At 47.3% G+C, this 22292-nt stretch overlaps 1 protein-coding gene and 1 long non-coding RNA gene across 12 annotated transcripts in view; both read left to right on the top strand.

The window, feature by feature from the left end:
- The window catches only part of CAMTA1 (calmodulin binding transcription activator 1), a 288512-nt gene that overhangs the window by 68699 nt on the left and 197521 nt on the right, over window positions 1-22292 (top strand). For all 11 annotated transcript variants that reach the window (XM_062614460.1, XM_062614466.1, XM_062614457.1 and 8 more), the window contains one exon: window positions 5701-5819. In XM_062614460.1, coding sequence (XP_062470444.1) covers window positions 5701-5819 — 119 coding nt within the window. The remainder of the gene's footprint in view (window positions 1-5700; window positions 5820-22292) is intronic.
- On the top strand, window positions 13369-17199 carry LOC134161552 (uncharacterized). The gene is made up of 2 exons (XR_009964018.1): window positions 13369-13448; window positions 16827-17199. It is a non-coding gene; the product is annotated as an uncharacterized LOC134161552 (long non-coding RNA).

Genomic DNA, 22292 nt, shown 5'->3' with positions numbered 1-22292 from the left:
GTAGAAGGGCTCCTACAGCTGTTGTAACTTGGACTTCATTTCCTGGGTCAGGAAACAGCGAGAGGATTATGTACAGGTTAAAACAAATGCTTTTACAATTTAATCTTTAAGGAGTTGGTGCTAATTTTATGTTTCGTATGTTTTTAAAGGGCTCTTCTCAAACAGGAAGTCTTTGAGACCCACTTGCAAAGGTGTATGTTGTCAGAGGAAGGGGAAGCAGCTCTCCTACCTCTCTGTCCAGGCAGCCTTCAGAAGGAGGCAGCTGGAATGTGACCTTCCTTTCCCAGTGTCCCTTCTGTCTGCTTCAGTAAACCAAATATATCTGCAGGGATATAAAGCCCACAACAAACCCAAATCTTTCCAGGGTGCGAGATGAAGGGGATACAGCACATTGTGGAGTTCTGTGCTGGTTAATTAAAGCCAACACTTCCAGCAGCTTCCTGCAGCTGCGGGGTTTCCTGCCTCTCTTCCACACCTTGCTGAGGTTTGGCTTTTTGGTTTTTATCCCTCATTCGTGTCCTGTTTTCACCCACCTGCACCTCATCAGCTCTGCTGTGTGTGTGAAACCCCATGGGTTTGGGAAGGTAAGTGCTGGTGTCTGTCTTAGCCCCAGGTTTTGGGGTGCAGCACATGTCCTCTTCCTGGGGCAGCACTGAAGGTGCAGCTTCATGCTGAGCTATGACATTGGGTGGGCAAGAGCAAACTCGTGTTGTCACCAGGAATGGAGAGCCCGGCATCCTGCATCCTTCCTCTGCTCCTATGACATCTTGGGTTCAAAGGGTTTGGGGTCTTTCCTGGCAGGTCTCTGGTGGGTTTCCAAACTCAAACTGTCCACAGCATAAAAAAATGCCAAGAATAAGTAATATTTTCTGTGGCTGGTGGCTGCCTGTGTGGAGGCTCAGAGTAAATTTCACCAGCCTCAGCCAGTACTTTGGGACTTCTGGTAAATGTGTTGTGGTGTTGAGAACATGTGCAGGTTGGAAAGCAGTATAAGGAGTGGTTAATTTTTACTGGGCACAGCTAGTAATACCCACCCCTCCTCAGCTTCATTGTGGTTGGAGAAGTTGTTTTTTTGCTGGGCCTCACTCACTCACAACGTTTTGTTTCTCCTTAGCTTCACTGTGGTTGAATTTGATGGAATTCCATTGAAGACCAAGGGGTGAGGGAGTCAATGGCAGGTCTAAACCAAATGAATTGCTGGCAATAGTGAGCGTTTTGTACAAAAGAGCCTCTTTGTAATGTTTAAACACCATTTGCCTCTCTTGTGAGGTGGTGGGGAAGGTAGCCAGCCCTAAGTCATTACTTCATCATAATGGACTTATAAAACTTGTGTTTGTGATTTTATAGGCTTATTCTTTATTTCCAGTGTAGAACTGTGCACAAATCAGCAGCTGATCAACACCCGTTCAGCCAATTCTCCAATTATATGTTATATTGATAAAGTGTGCTAGTTAAATGGTCCACAGATCCGGATTCACCTCCTGGATCACAGAAGATTTAAGAACCAACTGAAGAAGGAAGGGGGAGGGATTGTTTGGAGAGGGGGGTCGAGCACAGACTTGCTGTGTGATTTGCTGTTGTGTGCTTTAAAGCTTTATGGCCCGTGCTGCATCCCTTGGGAGGATAAAGTGCAGGGAGCATGAAGAGACCCATAAAATCACAAAGGGTTTATGTGGTATAATTAATATGGAACTTTCCATGAACTTCATAATAGTTGTACTTTCTTAATTTCACATGAGTGTCTGGTTTGCTAGTAAGTAATCTTGAAGATTGCCAATGGGGCTTAAATTTGGGGCTTAAATACTGAATTTCTGACAAGATACATGGCAGGCTACTGTATTTTAGCATGTAGTTTCTGCGTTGTAGTTTCTAGAGCAGGCTGTGTGTGCCTTGGGAAGTGTGTTTGAAACACCCACCCCATGTCAATGCAGCTTTACTGATTCTCCCATGTGAGTGCCGCTCTGCTCGCACAAGCACTTCGTGCTGATGCTGGACAGGTCACTCATGGCAAAGCTAATCCAGGGAAGCTCGCTCAGGTGCAAACCTGGCCCTTGCACACTAACATAAGTAAGTTTTGTGGTGTTGTAGGTACTTAACTACAGAGGAAGTTTTAGTTCTAAATAAATGTAAAGTATTGGGCCGGAGTGTGCTGGCTGCTCCAAGTTGGGTGTGGGTGCTGAGCAGTGTCTCTCGTCTGGCTTCATCCCGAGATGCTTTGGTAGGTGAATGGGTATGTTGGGGTGACTAGAACAGGCTGGATTGAAGCCACAGGACAACTACTGCTTTTTTGCTCTACCTCCCTAAAGGTGGTTTAATTGGAAGGGTTGTGATGTTACAAGTGAGGAACATGGCTCTTCTGGAGGACGGTGAACTCTTGGTAGCCAGCCCATGGTGGGGATGGCAGATCCGGTGCTTGGGGATGTGCTGATGGGGAATGCTTTACAAGGGGAGCTGAGTGGTGGGGTGACCACAGTCTGCTGGTAGCCTCAGTGCAGCCGGGAGAGCAATCCTTCTCCTCCTCTGTGCACAGTTTCCACTTCACCTCCGTAGACCTTCCTCCATCTGGGAGCAGATCAGGAATGGTTCTGACAGGTGGAGAAGCGTGATTTATAGCAAATGCATATGTGTCACTTGGGACCAGGTGCTTGCTTGTTCTTATCCGCCATAGCTGGTTGGCCAACTTTGTCCTTTTCCAAGGTCAAACCCGTTTTAGAGGTCACTGAATTCAGGATTCACTTCCCATAACATGACTTTGTGTCATTCTGACTACAAGGCTGGAGGATGCTGTAATGAAAAGCCCATCAGATCCGAGGCAGTTGTTGTTTTCCACGTTGGGGATTTTTTGGAATGAAGAAATGTCATTGCTGAATGCAGGAGAGGGAAGGAAATGTGAGATGTAGTCACGTTACAGGCTGAGGAAGATGACCTTCCATGGCTATAATAGCACACAGGTCCAAGATGCCGACAACAAGAGTTGGAAGGTTTGGAGTCAGCAAGTTCTGACAACTTGCACCAAAACATTTTTAAGGGATCTATTATCCATAGGCGCTTTCTGGATTAATAATACTGATAATTGATGACAGTGGAAGAAAGTTAATAAAATGAGCTGAATAATTAGAGGTCTGCCAGCCTTGCACAATAATGGAATGAGTGATAGAGGACTTGACTGATACGGAGGTAAGGGAAGTAATACAATTAATGTCAATTAAAATGTGCCCATGGAAAATAAGCTGATGAGATGTAACTGGGGATGTAGTTTGGCTGATAAAAGCAATAATGTGTGCTGTAAAATACTTTGCTGCCTTAATGAATTGAATGTAGTGCAGTGCAATATTTTGAATGAGAAATGAAAGTGGAATAAAATTAACATGGGGAATATGAAGTAGGTACCACCTAAATCAGGTGGTGGATCTGCACATAGAGGTGGGAATGGCTGGGGACTGCTGTCGTGGTGGTGCTTTGTCCAGCACCATTCTTTGCCTCAAGCAAGTTTGGGTCTTTGTGGATAATCCCAAGTGTTGCAGTGTAGGTGTTAGTGAAGCTGTGAGCGGCCAGGGTGGTGGGAAGTCTGGGGGCAACAACACAAGAGGGATGTGGAGCTGTTGGAGAAGGTCGAGAGGAGGCCACGGAGCTGCTGCAAGGGCTGGAGCAGCTCTGCTCTGGAGCCAGGCTGAGAGAGCTGGGCTGGGTCAGCCTGGAGAAGAGAAGGCTCCTGAAGGGGAGACCTGAGAGCAGCTCCAGTGCCTGAAGAGGCTGCAGAAAACCCGGAGATGGGCTTGGGACAAGGGCCTGTAGGGACAGGCCAACGGGACTGTCTTGAACCTGCCTGAGTGGAGACTGAGATGAGCTCTTAGGCAGAAGCTCTTCCCTGTGAGGGTCCTGAGGCGCTGGCCCAGGGTGCCCAGAGAAGCTGTGGCTGCCCCATCCCTGGCAGTGTTCAAGGCCAGGTTGGACACAGGAGCTTGGAGCAAGCTGCTCCAGTGGAAGGGGTCCCTGCCCGTGGCAGGGGTTGGAACTGGATGAGCTTTAAGGTCCTTTCAACCCAAACCAGTCTGAGATTAAGTACAAAGGTGATGGTCATGCATCCAGAACATTGACTGGTAAAAAAGATGTGACTAAAATGCCCTGTCTGAGATGGTCAGTGTCAAGCTGGAAGTGCTGGAGCGACAATTAATGGAGAGACCCTTTTTCCCAGTTTCTTGATCAGGTCAGTGAAGATCAGTGCTGGCATAGACAGAAGAATGGAGTTTGTTGATTGAGTCTAATGCAGTCGCACAGGAAAGTTCCCAATAACTCAGGGAGCACCCAGGACTCATAAATTACAGAGCAGCTCACGTTTATCATACACATCGCTGCTTTTCTTGTAAACTCATCTGCTGTGCTTGCACGAGTAGTTGATTTAACAGCATGTATATTGTTGAACTTGACACATCCAAGAGTATAATCAGGCTTTAGAAATACGAGGCTGTCTCGCTGCTGCTGAACTGCTCCCTCCTTGCCTCGGTGGTGTGGGACTGGGCCTGGGGTTGCTGCAGGTCACGGGTAGTGTCTGTGTCGTGGGTAAATGCAGAGGAGGTTTATTATGACACCAGCATCTGTTTAATGACATGAAATGATGAGATGTGTAAGAAGAAAAAGTTAATATCCTGTTGCTGTGCACTTCCAAATAGGAGATAACTATACCTCAGTTCTGTAGGGTAAAATGCCAGTGAGTAAGGGGACTTCTCATGTACCGTTGCCTGGTGTATCTCGTGAGGTGTGAGGACGGTGCTGGGAGGCAGAGATGGTTTGGGAAGGAGAATGAGCAGATCCCTGGTGTCTTACCCTGCTGCTCCAGTTCCCTGTTCTGTAGGGACCAGTTTGGTCTGTAAACATGCACCGTATGTGTGGATGCTCTGATTCCTCAGGTGGTGGCAGAGGGGTGATGGAAAGACACAATCAGGTTAAGGCTTCTGGGGCTGTTACTGGACTGCAGGGCTTTTTGGGTCGCCTTTTTGGATGTTAAGAGGAGCTGATGCAGTTTCTGCATCTTTAGCAGCAAAACAAGGAATAGTTTTGTGTTCTTCAGTATTTCTGCTTTTGACCCCTGGGGTACGGGGAGGTCGGGAGGTTTCTATCCCTCTACCTCATTTTCACATTGAGGAGCTCCATTCACTTGGAGTGGTCCATGGAAAGAAAAGTAACCAGTTTGTAATGCGGTACAGTGCATTTTAGTAATAAATGAACTAACAGGCCTTGAGTTGCATTTCTGCTGCAGCTTGACAAAATTATAGCAGGTGCTGGGGCTCTGTGCTTATTTACTTGCAAATCCTGTCGAGTGTGAAGTTCATGTATGCCTTCCCTGGCGGGTCCTGCTGCTGTGGGCGCTGCTTCCCTAACATTGTGTCCCTATTGCCTGTAGAGTTTGTCAGAGAGGGAAAGAATAAGCTAAAATAGGCAGAGGTAAGCACACACACAGGCTCCTCGTGTACAGATCTGAGGGCTCAGCTCCAACTTGACAATCACAAGGAATTAAACTGTACTTCTGTTTCTGAAATAAAGGTGTTATTTCAACAGAAAGCCGTATTCCTGTATGCAGTGACCAGTTCCCTGCTCTCTGACAAGGGAACCGGTGGGTTTATAGGGCTTGTTGCATGCAGGTCTCCTATGGGAACCACCTTTTCTGCTGTGTGCACATCACGTCTCTCCTCTTCTTTCCAGATGATCATGGGAACAGCAATGGCAGTCATGTAAAAATCTTTTTACCGAAGAAGCTGCTTGAATGTCTCCCAAAATGTTCAAGTTTACCGAAGGAGAGGCACCGCTGGAACACTAACGAGGTAGTTAAATCTCTTCTTTATCCTTGAACCTACCAGCTTGCTTGATGCTTAGGGATTGGTTCTGGAGCGTGCCGCGTCAGTAACAGAATATGAATTCCCTGGCTCTGGAACCTGTTGTGCAAATAACAAAGCCCTAGTACATGTTGCAAGTGAGCTTTAAACCAACTTGGAGGCAAATGTGGAAGTTGACTACTAGTATAGTAGGAGTCTAGTGCTCGTGTGTGTGTATGTCACTTGTCTCAGAGTCAAATCTTGTATCTTACTGCTGTGACTCAAAACTGTGTCAAATTAGATAGGTGTTTTGGTAGTGTGTTAAACAAGGTGTTATATTACTATGCCTAAAGACTTGTGAGCGAAAAGCTGGCAAACGTGCTCTATTCTGGGAGATAACCAGCTGACTCCTGTCTGAGAAACCTGGTTAGGGACAGGGGCCATGTGGAATTGGGTGTTGCATACAGGAACCCCATTACCCTGACTGGCAGTTTGCACATCTCCTGTTAATGCACCATGGATAGGTTCACTGAAACTAAACCAAAGGTGTGTGGTGGGCTGATGCAGAGCTGAACTACAATCCAGCTAGCTCTGTGATGCCTGCCCTTGTTCCTGCTGGGCAGCAGGGCTGGAAGTTACACAGCAGTGCCCACACTGTAGCTGTAGTTTTCAGTAGCACTGTGGGGAATCACTTAATAACAGAAGCCATCATCTTTGAGGAATTCCTGTAAAACTCCATGTAGTGTGTGCCTGTTGCAGACCAACTGTTCTGGTGCCTCTGATGGAGCGTTTGTGACATCTAAACATGTTAACAAAAACTGAGTTTACTGACCACCATTGCCAAGATAGAGCACAGAGTCAGGTATGGATCCGTTCATGTGTGTGTTTGCTGAGTGCAGATCAAACATGCATCGCTTCATATGGGTGTTTGCTAAAGCTGGAATCCTTTCACACACCCCCCTTTTTCTCTCTGTGAGTTGAAGTCGAGTATCTATTTTTATCATACCAAGTCCTGTGACAGGATTCATTGGGTCTTTGGGGGAGTTGCTGGCGTTGACTCTTTTGTGTAGATGGTTTTTGTCTTGGGTCATTCGAATTGAAATGCAAATTGTAGAAAATGTGGGTTGCAATTTATTCCGTGATGCCGTTTATACTAATGGGAACAGAGCATGGAGTAAGAGCGATTCCAGCGGCTCCACAAAATGATGTTTTGACAAAGACAGCTGAGGAAGAAAGCTCCCTGCAGAGGTTTGGCAGAGTGATGCTGCTCCTTGTTATTGGAAACGGCTTGTTGGGTTTTAGTCACATTTCTGTAGTATTTCTGTTGTCCTGGTTTAGAGCATTGTGTTTGGGTTTGTACACACAGGCTTTCAGCTTCTCTTTCTGAGCAGTGTTTGGGGCGTGCAGCCTCCCAGAGTGTGGAATGTGGCAAAGGAAGTTCATCATGTAGCTGGAAACCTTCATTATTCATAAGCATAATGCAGACGGGAAAGTGTAGGAGCTCGGGAGGCGCATCAGGCCGGGGGAAGGTCTGGGAGCCTGCCTTCTGCAGGAGGGGCTGGCATTCCAGAGGCAAAAAGTGAACTGAGTGGCACTGCTGGGGTCAGCTTGTCTCCTACCTTAACTCTAGCTGGGTTGTTTGCTAATAACCCCAGATCACCACTGGTGTGTTAAAATCCAAGACCAGCCCCCTTCTGTCCTCCTGGGTGTCAGGTTTATCACAGCCATTGGTGTCTGTCCAGGGCCTGTCACTGCCCCGCCATGGGGACAAGGAGCTGGGTCTGTACCTGGGTTGTCTATGGCACTGCCTCTGCCAGCGTGTTAGGTGTGGGTCACAGTTGCATTATTTAGAAAGAAGAGCCGTTCGTGTGACCAGAGTTTTGGCTTTGTGAGCTCGCAGAGGAAAAAGAAAAAGGCAGAATCTTGTGTCTGGATGAAATCTTGGCAAATCCGTGTTAATTACGGGGGAGGAGGGAGCTTAGCTTACAGATTTATTTCCCTCCCCACCCCCAACCTGAAAGTTTAATTCTGTTCCCTGTTACAAAACTGGGATTTTTCTTAGGGTATAATTGAATAATAATGTTGGACTACATTTCAGAGTCATTCAGAAGGGAATCTGTTTTTTCAGCTGAGTACACAGGTGTTCAGGCTGTGCTGGTGAAGGCACGAGCTGGAAGAAGAAAAAGATGTATTTTGTACAGCAGTGCTTCCAGAATCTTTGTGTTAATGCAAACCCACCGGCACTGCTTGTGAGACATCACTGGGGAGGTTTAGTGAAAGAGGGGAAAGAAAAAAAACACATGGAGTAACTTATGGATCTGAGTGCCTGTGACACTGGTGTCCTCAAGCCTTCGGACAAACCCGAGTGTCCCGTCTTGCAGGGCTTGTTCCTTCCTTTACCAGGGCATCGCCATGGAATGCAGCAAATAACTTATTTCTGAGCACTTCCATCTACATCATGGATCTGTGCTGCTGTGGATCAGGTAATTGGGATGGAGAAAGTGTCCTCGGAGAGCCGGGTGGGTGGTGGTTGACTTTACACTTAGTAAAATAATGCAGCGAGCAGCGAGAGAAATGGAGCATTTCCAGATGCTTAGAACACGTTATCAAGGTGTTTGGTTTCCCTCAGCTTGTGTGGTTTTAACTGATATGTTTGATAGAACAAGCTGTCATCTCGTCTTAAATCAAGTTTATAGTAGTTTTATAGTTCCTAGAGAAGGAAGCGCTCCTTCTAATTCAGGGTTGTTTTTTTGCATGAGATAGAAAATCGTAAGTTTAGCCAAGCAATTTAATTACAGATGTACATTTTCTGAGGTGCCTGTGAAGAGAATGTGTGCTTATTCTTCTTGCTTTGGGGGGAGGACACACAGAGGGTTTTCATACAATTCCTCATGTTAGGAGAAATCAGTTCATTACCAGGAAATTCTGTGGTGCTCTTGGGTGGTGCTTGCTCTTTGCTCTGACCGCTTTAGTGCTTGTGAATGTGGATCTGGTTTGGATGCAGGAAATGCATCCTGGGTCTGCTGGGAAGTGACCGGGTTATCTGGGAGCAGCAGTGGGTGCCGGGACTCAAGGGTGCTGGGGTAACCTTGTTTCCGTACAGTGCTTGCCAGGTGCAGGGTTGCAGCTTTGAGCAGAGCTGCCTTTCATTAATGGAGTTGGCAGCCGCAGTCGTTAATCATCCTGGTAAACACTTAATGACACGGGACGAGGAAGAAGAAAAAGTTAAACATCGGAAATGGAAAATGCTACCTAGGGCTTTTGTTTCTGACAGGTTCTGTATTTACAGGCCCTCTTGGGCAAAGCCCAGAATTTCCACCGTAGGAAAGCCAAGTTGTAATTGCTTCGTGTGCTGAGGCTGTTCTGGAGGGGCGAGGCAGCAATGCCCCAATTCCAGTCTGACATCCAGCATCAACCTACTACATATTTTTAGGCTTAGCTATTGCTTGGTACTATGCAAATAAATGCAACTACAGAACTGCATGGAGCATTAGTTACATGGGAAGGGATTCCGTGACGATGCTGCGCTGGGCACCTTGAGTCGCGTCCTCGCAGAACATCTCTGATGTGCTCTCACAATTTTGCTTTGCTGGCACAATGGTGACATTCTCCTCTTCTCCTTGACTTCGAGCTATTTCCTGCCTTTTCTCTAAAAGCACAGAAAAGATGTTGAAGGTTTGGGGAATTGCCTGAGGGGCTGGACGGGTTTGGGAAGCATTCACCCACACCAGCAGAGAGTGGGTGCAGGCGATGCGTTGTCTGTCACTTGCTACCCCAATGCCACCTCAGCCCCAGCAGCTCAGCGTCACAGGCAGCTAGTGACATGTTTGTTCATCACAGTACCACTCCAGGTAGGGACCAAGCAGTGTGACCTACTGCTACTTCAGTTTGGGTTTTTTAGATGCTTTAAAGTGCCTTTTAGAATCACCTGTGTCTGAAAACGCACCTGTTTGTTTTAAGGCTGCCCTGCACGGTGTGGTGTATTGTAACATTCCCCTACATTACCAGTTCATCCCTTACTTACTGGAGTACCATAATGTGTTCTGAACTCGTGGGACTGGCTGTTGCCATCACTGTAGTCATGGTGAGGAAGTGTCCAGGTCCCCTCTGCAGCGTGCCAGCAAGATGGCAAAGCTCTGGCGAGCAGCAGTGCTCGCTAGTTTCCTGAGGACTGTAAAGTTACTCAGTGTGTTTTGTTTAATGCTTTCCATTAGGCTGGAGTTAATTCCAATGTGTTTCTCTTAAGCGCGGTTTCCTGAAGGCAGAGGCCGCCGGAGCACTTAGAGCTGGAGCCTCCTCGCGCCCGCATCGGCTCGGGGATCTCTGCAGAGCAGTGGGAGTATTTAACTCTGACTAATTGCCTGCTGCCCTTGTGATCACAGAGTAGAAAATATTATGGTGCTGTTGGGGAATGCTGTTATTAGAAGTTTGTTGCTCCACTCCTGGCACGCGGGGTTGCTCTTGGGTTTTGCTGAGTTGGGGTTGGAACACCTTAACATAAGGGTTTGTGGGGGACAAGTGCCTTTCCCACATCCCACCCGGGTTTGTCATGAGCTCGCTGGGTGCTTGCCGCACCAGCTTTGGGTACCGCACTTCCCAAAGCATGTCCATCCTCACAGCTGTCAGCAGAGATGTAGGAAAACCCAGGTTCTTTAGAGCAGAAGAAAAACCTCTGGAAGTGAAATGAGAAGGAAGTAACGCTTACATGTTACTGGGGAGAGCAGAGCTGGGAGTAAACTGTTAGTACACCTGACTGATGCCGTCTGGCAGGCGCGGGCGGCTCTCCTGTGCCTGTGATGATGAGTTAGGGAAGGAGATGGAAATTCCTCTCTAACAGCAGCACTTCATTATGGGTTTATTTTGTGAAATTAATGAAATTCTGCACTTTGCTTAATGCACAAAGCAGGAAATGTGGCGCTGGCTTTGCCGCTGCAGCTTCTCAGCCGGGTTTGCATAATTAGTGACTGTTGTGAGCAGGCTCTGTGGTTCTGCACAATGGGAAGGTTGCCCTTCCTGGCAGTTTGAAACAAGAGCACTGATACCTGCCACTCTATTTGTGCTCTCAGAAAGGAGATTCCTCATCCTCCCCTTAGGAAAACCCACTTTTTTCCTTCCCTTTTGTCAGTGTTGGGACTGACTCTCTAATTCTGTAATGATAAGTCTGGAAAAAGGGCTGATTTAGCAGTTCTGTGCAGTTGCTGCGACCAAGCTGAATCCTGTTAAGCACAGCAGACAGATGAAATGCATTGTTTTGGGTAATGTTCTGCTCTCCTGGTTTGGTGGGGTTGCTTGTTGGTTTTTCTGTATCCCAAATAAATTCAATTGAATGAATTAAATTAACTTCTTGTATACTCAGTGATAGCTAAGGAATCCTAATTAGTTTTAGTATATTATACATGCAGGATAAAATGCTGCTGCTATTTAACTTGGGCTGTTTGATACTAGGAAGCTACTGAAATACCTCTGAGTATGTTTAACTGTTCCTAGCTGTTGAGTTGGAGCCTCAGCCCTGTTTTGAGCTCCCAAGGCCATGTACTGGTACCGGCTTCGTGGTGAATGTGCCTGCACATGGAGATGGAGCCACCTGTACTGGTGTTTGGTAAATGGCTGTGCTGGTTCATGTGCTGAGGGGGTGAGGACAGTCTTTGGGATCAGGGATAAAACCTCTTGGGGTTATTGCCATGTCAGGCACCTCTGGGTTCCTCTGTGCCAGTGGGTGGGCATGTGGGTCCAGGTGCCTGCTCTATACAAGCAGCTCTGAGCACTTTGTCATATATTCAGCACAAGTAAAGCACCAGGCATCATGGATTGCTCTAGGAATGCAGGAGAATAAGGTGGAATATTTGTCCCTCCAGTCCATTAACCTGGTATGATTTTCCTAACCAGCATTGTCTGTTGGGGCTCATCCTCAATGGCACGTGGTTACTCTGAAGTGTAGTGTCAAAAGAGAACATGGGATCTGGTGGAGGGGGAATCAGAAGCTGGAGTTACCAGCCATGCAAAGCCTTCTTCAACCATGAGGGAGTCAGTAGAGTTCACTAACTCAGTGGTTATTGAGCTGGTCATCTCCAGAACACCCCCAGGAGTGGTGGGTACCGCTGCATGGCATGTTTGGTTCTCTGCCTTGCCCAGCGCTGAGTAAAACACTCACTGCTCTGTTGCACGAGTTGTGCTTTGTGCTGCATTTAGCAAGGGAAATGCTACAGCAAAGTCAATTTGCAAAGTCAGTTTTAGTGTCTCTCTGCGAGGGGCTGGTGTGTATAAACACAAATGAATTGGTCTCTGGTCAAATAAATGGGAACTGAGGATATTGTATTTTGTCAGTGGTTGAAATCTCGTCGTCTTGGTCTCCTGTTCGCTGCTGCCAGGGGTGGCTGTTTCATTTTGAAGAGAAAAATTGGGATTTAGAGGGAAAAGAAAAACTGGATATGGAGGAAAAATCAGTGCCAATAAAAGCAAAGATTTTGTGTAGGATAGAACTGAACAAAAAGGACTGAGTGAAATGGATTTGTGTTCTGCAAAGGCGGCGGGTGCCGGGGAACAAGGGTTTCCAAATTGCTTTCCTTCAGAATGAGCTGTCTCCAAGCCTGTTGTGTAACCCTTGATTCATGGATCAGCCTTGGCACGCGGGTGAAGTAACAGAGAAAAGCTGGATTTTGGGTTTGGGTCACAAAACCTGGAATTGAGAAATGCTGGGAGTAATGGCGAGAACTTAGGTTTAACTCCAACATGTGACGGTGACTTCAGCAGGAGAGTTTTGAATGCTGCTGCTGCTGCTGGGGTTGTTACAGCCACAGAGCTGGCTGTGGTACCGGTACGTTGGGCTTGAGATGCCATGTGTTCCGTGGGAACGTGTGCAGGCAGGTCCCATCCCTTCCCCTCTGACCACAGCGGTTTGTCATCACTTGGTGGCTGCTTTCCCTTAGGACACAGTTTTGGGGGGCGGTTTGTTTCTTGCCTTTGAGCTTGAAGCTGGTTTTACCCAGATGAGAGATTCCCAGAGCTGAATGCCTTGGCTGGCAGGGAAGAGACGCCAGAGTGAGGAGGGATGTGGTGCCCTTGGTGCTTGTCTCTTCCTAAAGTTATCTGATGTAAATATGACGCGCTCTGCATAAATTTAGGATAGATAATTGACTGCATCGTGCTTGGAAATGGGTACCAAAGGTTGTTTTATAGCTTGTGTGTAATTGAAATTCCAGGAGGAAAGGCCTTTGTCTCAGTAACCACATTTGAATTACTTTTTTATTGTAGCATTAAACCCGTGCGTTGGGATGCTTGGGGTTGGTGTGCGTGGGGGCAATAGCTGCAGGGCCAGAGAACAAGGCAAGAGCAGGGAATGCAGCGGTGGTGTCCTGACCCGAGCAGCGGTCTCCTGCCCCGGTGTGGAGGTGCAAAACCTTCCCCAGGCAGGCTACAACACAGAGTAAAGCAGGATAAGATGCAGGACGTCGGGGGGGCTGACGGCGCTGCCGGGGGCTGTGTGTGGTGCGAGAGCTGTGATGTGCTTCCATGGAAGGTTCCAGTTGTACTCACTGAAGCTCCTTTGTTTTGCAGAGATCTTGATGCAGACGCCCTTTTGGATTTCTTTTTAATAATGTGTGACCCTTCACCTTTGATCCCCTGACCTGCATTACTTTGGTAACCATTTCATTTTTTTAATTTCATTTCATTTTTAATTTTTGGTGTGCAAGCTGTTAACATTTCATCGTTTTAAACTGTAGCGTTCTGTGACCTCCCCAAAGGTCTCTCTTAGTTTTTCTTTTGGAAGCTCTGTAATGTTGGCTTTTCTTGAATAAAAACCTATTTCAGTTGTTAAAATAAAGTATGTCATTTCCATTGGCTTTTGTTTCTTTTAAGTTGAACTGTGTCTTTTGTTTCCTGTTTATTACCTTGTTTTTGACCTGTGTTCTCCCAGTACTTTCAGTTTATTTTGATGTTTCTGTACATCTTCGGTTTTCATTTGCATTTCTCTGCTGTTCTTTTGGTGAGTCAAACATCTGCTGTCCCCCCCTCCACTGCCCAGCCACATCTTGATAGCTCAGACAAATAGAGGGAGCATTTAAGATGCTCTTGTGACTAGGAAATACTCTTTACTTGTTCCCTGTCCTGGAGATAACTTTTCCTGACCATCAGCTTGAAACGGATAGCCATTTTAATAAAAGATTAGGCTTTAGACCAAAATGAAAATCTCCATTGAAACTCAATTTACATTTATTTGTACATTAGCACTGAAGCCAAAAGGCACGTTATAGATACTCCGAGCTGTGCTATAAGCACGGGTGTGCTCAGAGCAGCAGTGTTGTGTGTACATGGGGTAGTAAAGCCCCCGAAGTTTAGGAGCTGTTTCTTTCCATTTTCCTATGGAAGGGGTACCAGCACGTAGGGCAGATTTTGGCCAGATCCTATTTTTATCTTGTAAATGAACACATGAAACCCATGGAGCACAGCCCACTGAAGTACAGATTATTTTTTAAGTGTCTCATTATTTTATTCTCTAACATTTAATGCTGAAGTTTTAATTGCACACAGATGAAGCTGCTAAATGAGCACTGAAATGGATTTAGGTCTTCTCTGAGCCTTGTTGATGCTTATAAAACTTTATATCGTTCATTAGAGCTACAGATTAAAATGGCAGTGAGCTGTCCATGTGCTCCATGGCAGCTCCACTGACCCTGCTGGCTGCTGCCTGTGGCCCAAAGCCTGTCCCTGCTCATGCCTTAGGGCTCAGGGGCTGAGCTCCTGGGCACTGGGGCTGCACCAGCATCACCAGGGGCTGCTTCGAGAAAAGCATCTTCTAGTTCTAGTTAGCATCCATGCGTGAGAGGATGGTACTTCCAGCACTGCTCTTGGCGCTTCAGCAGCGAGCTCTCTGTTTTTAGATTGCCCTTGGTTGTGTTTGCAGAGTCACCTGTTAAATAACGTGGCAGGCAGTGTTCCCAAAGTGCTGCTGAGCAGCAGCTCCTCCGTGCTGGGTGTATGTGTCGCTCTGACCCAGTGGTTGGGAGCTAACATGGGCGATCACAGCCTGCATCAGGGCTTGAAGCGTTCAGGTGGTTCTTTCCTTTACCCCTCTTCTTCCAAATTTTAGCTCTTAAGAGCTTTGTAGGCCTGGAGTCACCAGTTCTGGTGTGCAAGGCTGCTGCTCCTACATGGAGCGTGTTTTGGATAGCTGGGATTTGGCTTTTACTCTGGTTTTAATGTCAGCCTGAGAGGTGCAATCCTCCAAAGTCACCTCGAGCTATTTCTCCACTTCAGAACTCGTTTTTAAAACCCAGTGGAAAAAAGTACTTATTTTGCCCAAGAAAACTCCTTGCAGACTGTTTTCCCCTCCCTGTGACACCCATTTCACAGCAGCAGCAGCAGTCAGACGTGACTTTCGAGGAAAGCAATTTTCAGACCCCTTTTATTTAGACATCTGGAAGCCAAAGGGAATCTCCCTGCTCTGTGCAGAGGGTTGGTGTCAGCTGCCTCCTGCTCGAGCACAGAGCAAGGGGAAAAAAACCTGGTGGAGTAAAACTGTCTGATGCTGGGAATTGGAGTCAATAGTATAACAGGGAGGTTAAAAGATGGGTAGAACTTCTTGTTTCAGGAGATTTATCACGTCCGTCCTGCCTGCTTTCCATAAGGTAAGCGCTCTTAGCGGTAGAAGTAGTTGGCTTTATCTGCTGAGGTGTCGGGGTGACACAGGCTGGTGCATGCTGCCTTTTCCCTCATCTTTCCAAGTGTTCTGTTAGATGCAGATGGTTATTCACAGAGATCAGTGTAATGAGTACAGATTATTTCTGTTCAGCTATTGCCTGGGCTCCCTGGGTGCTCGGGCTGCTGAGGAGGGAGGAGGTAGAGCCCTTGGAAAGGGAAACAGGAATTGTTCTGTTTCCTGCATAAACAACAGTAAATATTAGTAAGAAAAGCTGCTTCATTTGCATGCAGTAGCATTGCCATTTACCCAAGCTTAAAGTCTGGTGCAGTAGATAATATCAGCAACAGTTGTCCCTTCTATGGCAAGGGCTGATGGAGGTTCATTCATTTCACTGAGCCTGTTTTTCACTGAACTAAAATACATGTTCGCTTCAGACACTTAATCAAAGAACTACACAAATGCTGCACAGTGTTGGTAAAGCAAAACATTTGTCTGTTTAAATATTAAGAGAATATTGAGAGATTTGTACTTGCTTATGAGGTTTTTCTGTTATTCAGAGCCAGAATATTGATAACATCCATTCCGGAAGCAAGTCTGGATTTTTAAATGAATGCAATATCTGCTTCTGCTGGAGAGGTTTCTGTGCTAACCTTAACATAAGCTAATGGCTGAACTGAAATACTTGCCACCTTTACTAGACTTAGAACATTGCATGTCTTGCAGCTCAGGTATTGCAGCCGGGGCTGGATTAACGTTAATGTGTGTGAGCTGTTCATTTCATAGAACAGTGGCACTGCAGCCTGGACTGCTGCAGAAAGCAGCTGGACCGGTCACACAAGCCAGCACTGGGGTTTTATGTTAATAAATTCATCCAGATGTGCAGGATGAAGTGTGCAGCACAGGTCCCTGGTGTGTGCCTGAGGAACCATAGGTTTCTGTACCCGTACACTGAGCAGAGGGGCAGCTGTGCCCCACTCCTGTGCTTTAGGGCTGGTGGCTTCTGGGGAGAACCTTGGAGGGAAGGGGAGGAATGCTGCTGGGTGGATTTCCCAGGCTTGTGGCCCTGCTTGTGCTCTGTGTGTGTATTGTCTGCCAAGTCCTTCAATAATTGAGTTACTGCTCTTGCTTTAATCTTTACGTTCTGGAAATGGGTGAAGGTCTTTGGTTGCTGAAGGGGGGAACCTTCCCTGGCTCCGTCCTGTGCTGCTGCTTTTACTCTGCTTACAGAAGTAGAACTCCTGTAGCCACCGAAACCCTGCGTTTGGCTTCCTGTGTGTGCTGGAGCTTAGGGCCCTCTGCCTGTCCTTGGCTCGTAGCTGCAGACCTTGGGTGAGGAAACACTGGGTGATAAAAATGTGTTTTTATTTCTCCTTCAGGTCTGGCTTGTCTGCTTTTCAGCTCTTCTAGAGATTGGAAATTCCAGTTTGTGTTTATTTTCTCTGGATTCCTTCCCACAAGACAGAAGTGAATTCAGCATGGATTGTTGGGGAGAGCCTTGGCTGGGAATAAGGATAATTGCAGTCTCTGGCTGTGCCACAGATTTACTGATGATTTCTTTTTAAGTTATTCACCTGCACTGTATCTGTTTCCTCAGCTGTAAAATATGGGTAATTACCTCCATTGTAAAATGTTATGGGGTCTGCTGGTAATTATATGAATGAAGTGCTAATTACAGTGATTATTACTTGGACCTAGTCTAGATCTGGGTGATGTTCCTGTTGTGTTGAACATATGAAACAAATACTACAACTTGTCTCCATTCTTTGTTAGGGGCTGGGGGGAAGGTGCCGCGACACTGGGATGTGAATCCCTGAGGGAAGCACTGCTGCTTTCCCACCCAATCCATTCACTTCCCGTCCTCCTCGGTCCTCGTGCGGTAGCGGGGCAGTGGGCTGATGAGAGGCGAAGCAATTACTAATTCAGTGCTTGGATCCACGTGTCATTAGATAACCAGGGTTTGTGCCTTGGCATTCGCTTTCCCTCTTGGGGATGAGTAGAAGAAAGCAGATGGGGAGTGGTGCTCTTGGAGATGCCAGTGGGTTGAGGCCAATCTGTTCTACCTGATGCCCTCCGTTCCTCTGGAACATCTGACCCTGATGTGAGGAAGGGCTCTCCTTCCAGCTGTTGAGGTTATTTTGCTCCTGGTAAATGACTGCAGCTTACAAGGCTCTGTTACCAAACCTGTTATTTGCCTTTCTCTCCATTTGTTTAGGGTGCATTTTCTTGGTAGCTGGGAATAGCTCCACTATCCCTTGAGCGAGGCTGGGGTGTGGGGGAAGAAGTGAAATGCCTGAAGGTGGAAATGGAGTGTTCTCATCCAGAAAACACTGCTGCTGCTCCTTGGATATTGCTCTAGTTTGATGGTAACAGTAGTAAGAAATGTCTTTCATCCATAAGGATAAGGGATTCCCACCCAATACAAGCCTTCCCTGAACACAGGGACACCAAAACCCTTATTCTTGGCTCTTGCTGTGGTTCCTGCCTGCTCTGGGTCCTGCTGGACCGATTCAGCATCAACATTGCCCTTTCCCTACGCTGGAGGAGCAACCATGGATCTTGGTAATGTCTTCAGAGGGTGGCAGTGAGCTAGATAGAGGTGGCAGGCTGAGCAGCGCTTCCTTCCTTGTGGCTTCATCACTGCAGTGAATTGAGGAGGGTTTAGTTCCTGTCCAGGATGACAATGTGGAAAGGTTTTCCAGCAGTGGAAGTACAATCTTTAGTTGTTTTGCACTTGAATATTCCAAAGTCGATGCTCATCTCCGACAGCTTCTTTCTGATTGATCCTGCATCAGTCGTTGATTTATGCAACGGTATCTCAGTAGCTGGCATGTGAATCCCATCTAATACTGCTTATTGGATTGTTGTTCTGTTTGAGGCTAACTTTGATTCCAAGCACAGGTTTCTTCTAAGGTTTCTAGGTTTAAAACTTTAAAATCATAACTGAAAGTCTGCCAAATACTTGTATTTTACGTCTCTCTAGATGTGGGTATGCCTATACTGACACATCCATCCACTTTTTGGAAAGCAAAATCTTGGTTCATTCCTACAGAAGCATTATCTTTTAATCCTAATTCAGTGTGAGGTGCTTTAGGAGTGAATAATGCCATATAAATTTCTTGCACGTTGCACAAGTGAATTGACTTGTGTGCGCTCTGCCAGTTTGGTCTGGTGTGAGGCACGTTAAATTACTGCATAACCTGAAGGATAATCAATAAATCAGAGCTGAGATTTATTCAGCTCTAATTTTACAGTGTTCTTGTGGAAAGTGGGAAGGTGTTTGCTATCTGTGGGATTTCAGTACCTCAGACCCACTCTGAATGCTGTAAATCAACGTTGTAAGTAACATACAAGCTTTATTTCTTTTTAAGATGATGTTTAGCAACATAATAATTAGAAACTCGAGTTTTCCTCCTCTTAGAAATCAGGGAACCCTTTGGTTTTCATTGCGGTGGCGAAGTGTTGCATAAAACCTCTGTAGCTTATGGTAAAAATGCTTTCAACTATCTGCAAGTGTAGCATCACCACAAAAAGCATTAAAGCAAAGTGATGCCACGGTAAGGTGCTGTAAATGGAGACGTCTCTCGTTTCCAGAGCAGGTTTTAGAACTGACATATACCCCCTTCGGGCAGCGATCGGTGAAGTGGTCAAGGCGCATTTCTGTTTGTCAGTGGTTACTGCAGGAAAGCCTGCTCTAACGTTTTATGGTGTGTTTAATTACCTGTCGTGCTCGGCTCTGTGAGGCAGCACGGCAGAGAAACGCCCGGGGTGGATTCAGGATGCTGGAGGAGCACAGCCGCGTCCTCATGTCAGCCCCATCCCGGCTGGTGACTGCGGTGCCTTTGGCATCGCCCATAACCCGGGGCAGCCGCGGCAGAGGCGCGTTGTGCTGCTCATCCCTGCTGGCATCGCCGGAGGAGGAGGATGAAGGTTTCCTTGTGAGCCCCATCTCTAGCTGCCCCTGTCTCTGTACGGACGCAGAATCCCCACAGGAGGGTGCTGTGAAGGCATTTAATGTGCGGAGTTTGCAGGGAAGATCCGAGTTTGGAGGAGACGGTGATTGCAGGGAAGCGGGAGCGATGTGGTTGGGTGAGGGCAGTGTGAGCTGTCCCACGAGGATGCAAGTGGTCGGTGCTGATGCTCACTCGTGTCACCCTCACCCATGGGCTCCTGTGGGTGACGACCACAAGCTGATGCGCTCGAGCTCACAGTAACCAGCTTTGGTACCAAGCAGAGTAGATTTGGATGTAGGAAGATGAGGGCATAAATTGGTACAGTGATGTGCTGTGTGATCCGTGTCATCTCCCTGCCCTCCAGCTGCTGCTAAACTCAGTGGCTGGGGCCCTTTCTGTATTCCATCGGCTCTCCTCCTGCCACCTCAAACGAAGAATAAACAAAGAGCTCAAGCAGGCGCCGTGCTCCGTAGAGTGATGAGCTGTGAAAGTGCTTCATGGGGAAATCCGGGGCGAGAGCTGTCTGCTGCAGCGAGGCTGGTGGCCTGGCACAGGAGGGCTCCGGGGGCGTTCCCGGGGAGGGATAACTGAAAGGCCCTTTCCAGTGTGTGTGCATTAGTTTCTTTCCCCCTATCTGAGTGGTTTCAAGCAATCCCTCCCTCCTTAAATTGATTACCTCGGCATCAGGATGCCTTGGCTTTAAGTACCTGCTAAGCCGCTCCTGTGCCGGTTTGACTTTGCCTTTCTGTTAAAAGTAAAACAGGGTTTAATCTTCTCATTTAGGTGTTTTAATAGAAAGTAAATGTTTAACTTGCTTTGCTGTGGCATCTCAGTCTTTAATCCGTGGGCGCATTCAGAATGGAATGAAAACGTGCTTTTGTGTAAAGCAGGAGTCCCCGGGCACCGGGGATGCTCTGAGCAGCTCTGGGGGTAGGGGGTGTACACACGTGTCTTGATTTCAGTCCTGCAAAGGGCAGGAGGTGGAGGAAGCCTGCTCATGTCAGGTAAAGCAAATCACTGTCTGTGAGCTGATTCATGGTGTTTAGGAATGTGATGGGAAGTTTCAGCACAGATTCCCACTCTGGGAAGAGTCTAAACGTGCTGTATGTTAGGTGTTCATGATGTCTTGCTGCAAGGAGCAGGAGCGTCCTGCGGCATCCGGATTTGGACCTGATTTATGCATCAGATATATAAATCTATTTTTCACAAAATAGCTTACACCTTGTGAGAGTGAACGATGGGATTAAGAGCTTCATTTGGAATAATGTAAACTCAGTATTTCAACTGTTCTAATGAGTTCCTGCATGAGAGCTCCCCAGATTTGACTTCATTTCATGGGTGTCTCTCGCCACGCTTTTCTCCCAGGGAGAAGGAGCTCATGTGTGCCTCTGGCAGGGCTTGTGCCAGTCGCTGCCTTTGCAGTGTCCACGTTTCAGTGTTAACACCTTCCCAGGGATGCACTCGCTGCAGAGCGGTCCCTGTGCTGCCGTCAGAGGGATGCAGATGAGCTGCCTGGGTTTAAGATCTGGAATGTCCTGGCTGAGTTTGGAAATATGGGGGGAGGCAATAAACTGACATTTGGTCCCACGTTTGTCTGAGTGCTTTTGCCATAGTGGGTAAGAGAAAATCCCTGTTTCTTCAGAGATGGGATGCACTGGGAGGATGATGGAGGCTTTGAGCTGCTGCAGCTGAAGTCTCAGTGCTCTGAAAAAGTGCCCTGACATGGCAAACAGCCTACGGGGGGGCTTTGGCATGTGAGGGGCTGGGGCATCCAGGCTGGTTTTGTTCCGCACACACACACAAATTCCTACTTCTGTTATCCTTCCTAATTTTGCTTTCTTTGTTAAAGGGAAATTGGGGGGGGTGGAGTTTGGAAATGTCTTTTTCTGCCATTTTTTTTGTTACTATCAACATAAGGGGCAGGAATCCCTTTTTGACCTTGAATGAAAAGTCACATAGGCTGGAGCACATGGAGCAAAATGAAACAGTTCCATCCAGGACTTATCCTGTTCCACTGACCAGGGAGGGTACAACAGCAGCGTGTCAAGGAGATCCATCTGTGGGCACAGGCACTGTGTCCAGGCCCCTCCATGTTCTGGATCTCATTTCCACTGTGAATCTTAGACCAGGGTCTGCAGCATCCACATGTGTACAGGCTGGTGTGGCACCACAGGCAGATGGTCCTGGAGGGTGATGGCTCATTGATGTCCCGGCAGCATCTCAAGCAATGTTCTCCCTGAGATGAGTTCTGAGGGGTTTGCACCCTTCCACAAGGAAGCAGAGCTGCTCCTTCACTGCTCTGGATTTACAAGTTGGATTTACAGCATATCAGATGTGTAACTGTCTGAGTTGTAGTCATTCTAATTAAACTCATTTGCAAATTCAGCCTGTTTGCCTTTTTCCCTTGCCTTCGTTTCCATTTTGACCAATATCCCTCACCGGCTACGGGTGCTCTAAGATGCTGGGAAGTGTGAGGCACTGAGGAAAATGGTGCCAGTGGGGACATTAGTGGTGTGTATGTCCCCCATAGGAACAGATTGAAATGCTGCATCAGACATGTCTATCACCAAAATCATAAGTATCATGAAAGCAATCTTGTCTAAGGTACCCCTTGGCATGTCAGAGGCAGCTCCTCCCCATGCAAGGCCAAGTGACTCGGAGTTCATCCCCCAGGATTTGGCTTTAAAAGGTGTTTGCTGCCAGCTGACAAAAGAGTCAGGCTCGGCTCCGTTGCACCGGCACCTGCAGCACGCGATGGCAGATGATGGGGATGTATTTCATTATCATTCAGTGCCACGTCTCTGCTGCCCCAGTCTCGGTGCTGCAGCTGCTGGCACACGCTCTAGTTTAAAGTCAGGGTGTTTGGAGAAGGGACAGATCTGCCCGTGTAAC

Source organism: Pezoporus occidentalis, unplaced genomic scaffold (assembly GCF_034315485.1).
Source record: "Pezoporus occidentalis ecotype Australia unplaced genomic scaffold, CSIRO_AGI_Poc_V1 ctg176, whole genome shotgun sequence".
Classification (NCBI taxonomy): domain Eukaryota; kingdom Metazoa; phylum Chordata; class Aves; order Psittaciformes; family Psittacidae; genus Pezoporus; species Pezoporus occidentalis.
This window is presented reverse-complemented; position numbering and strand designations above follow the sequence as displayed.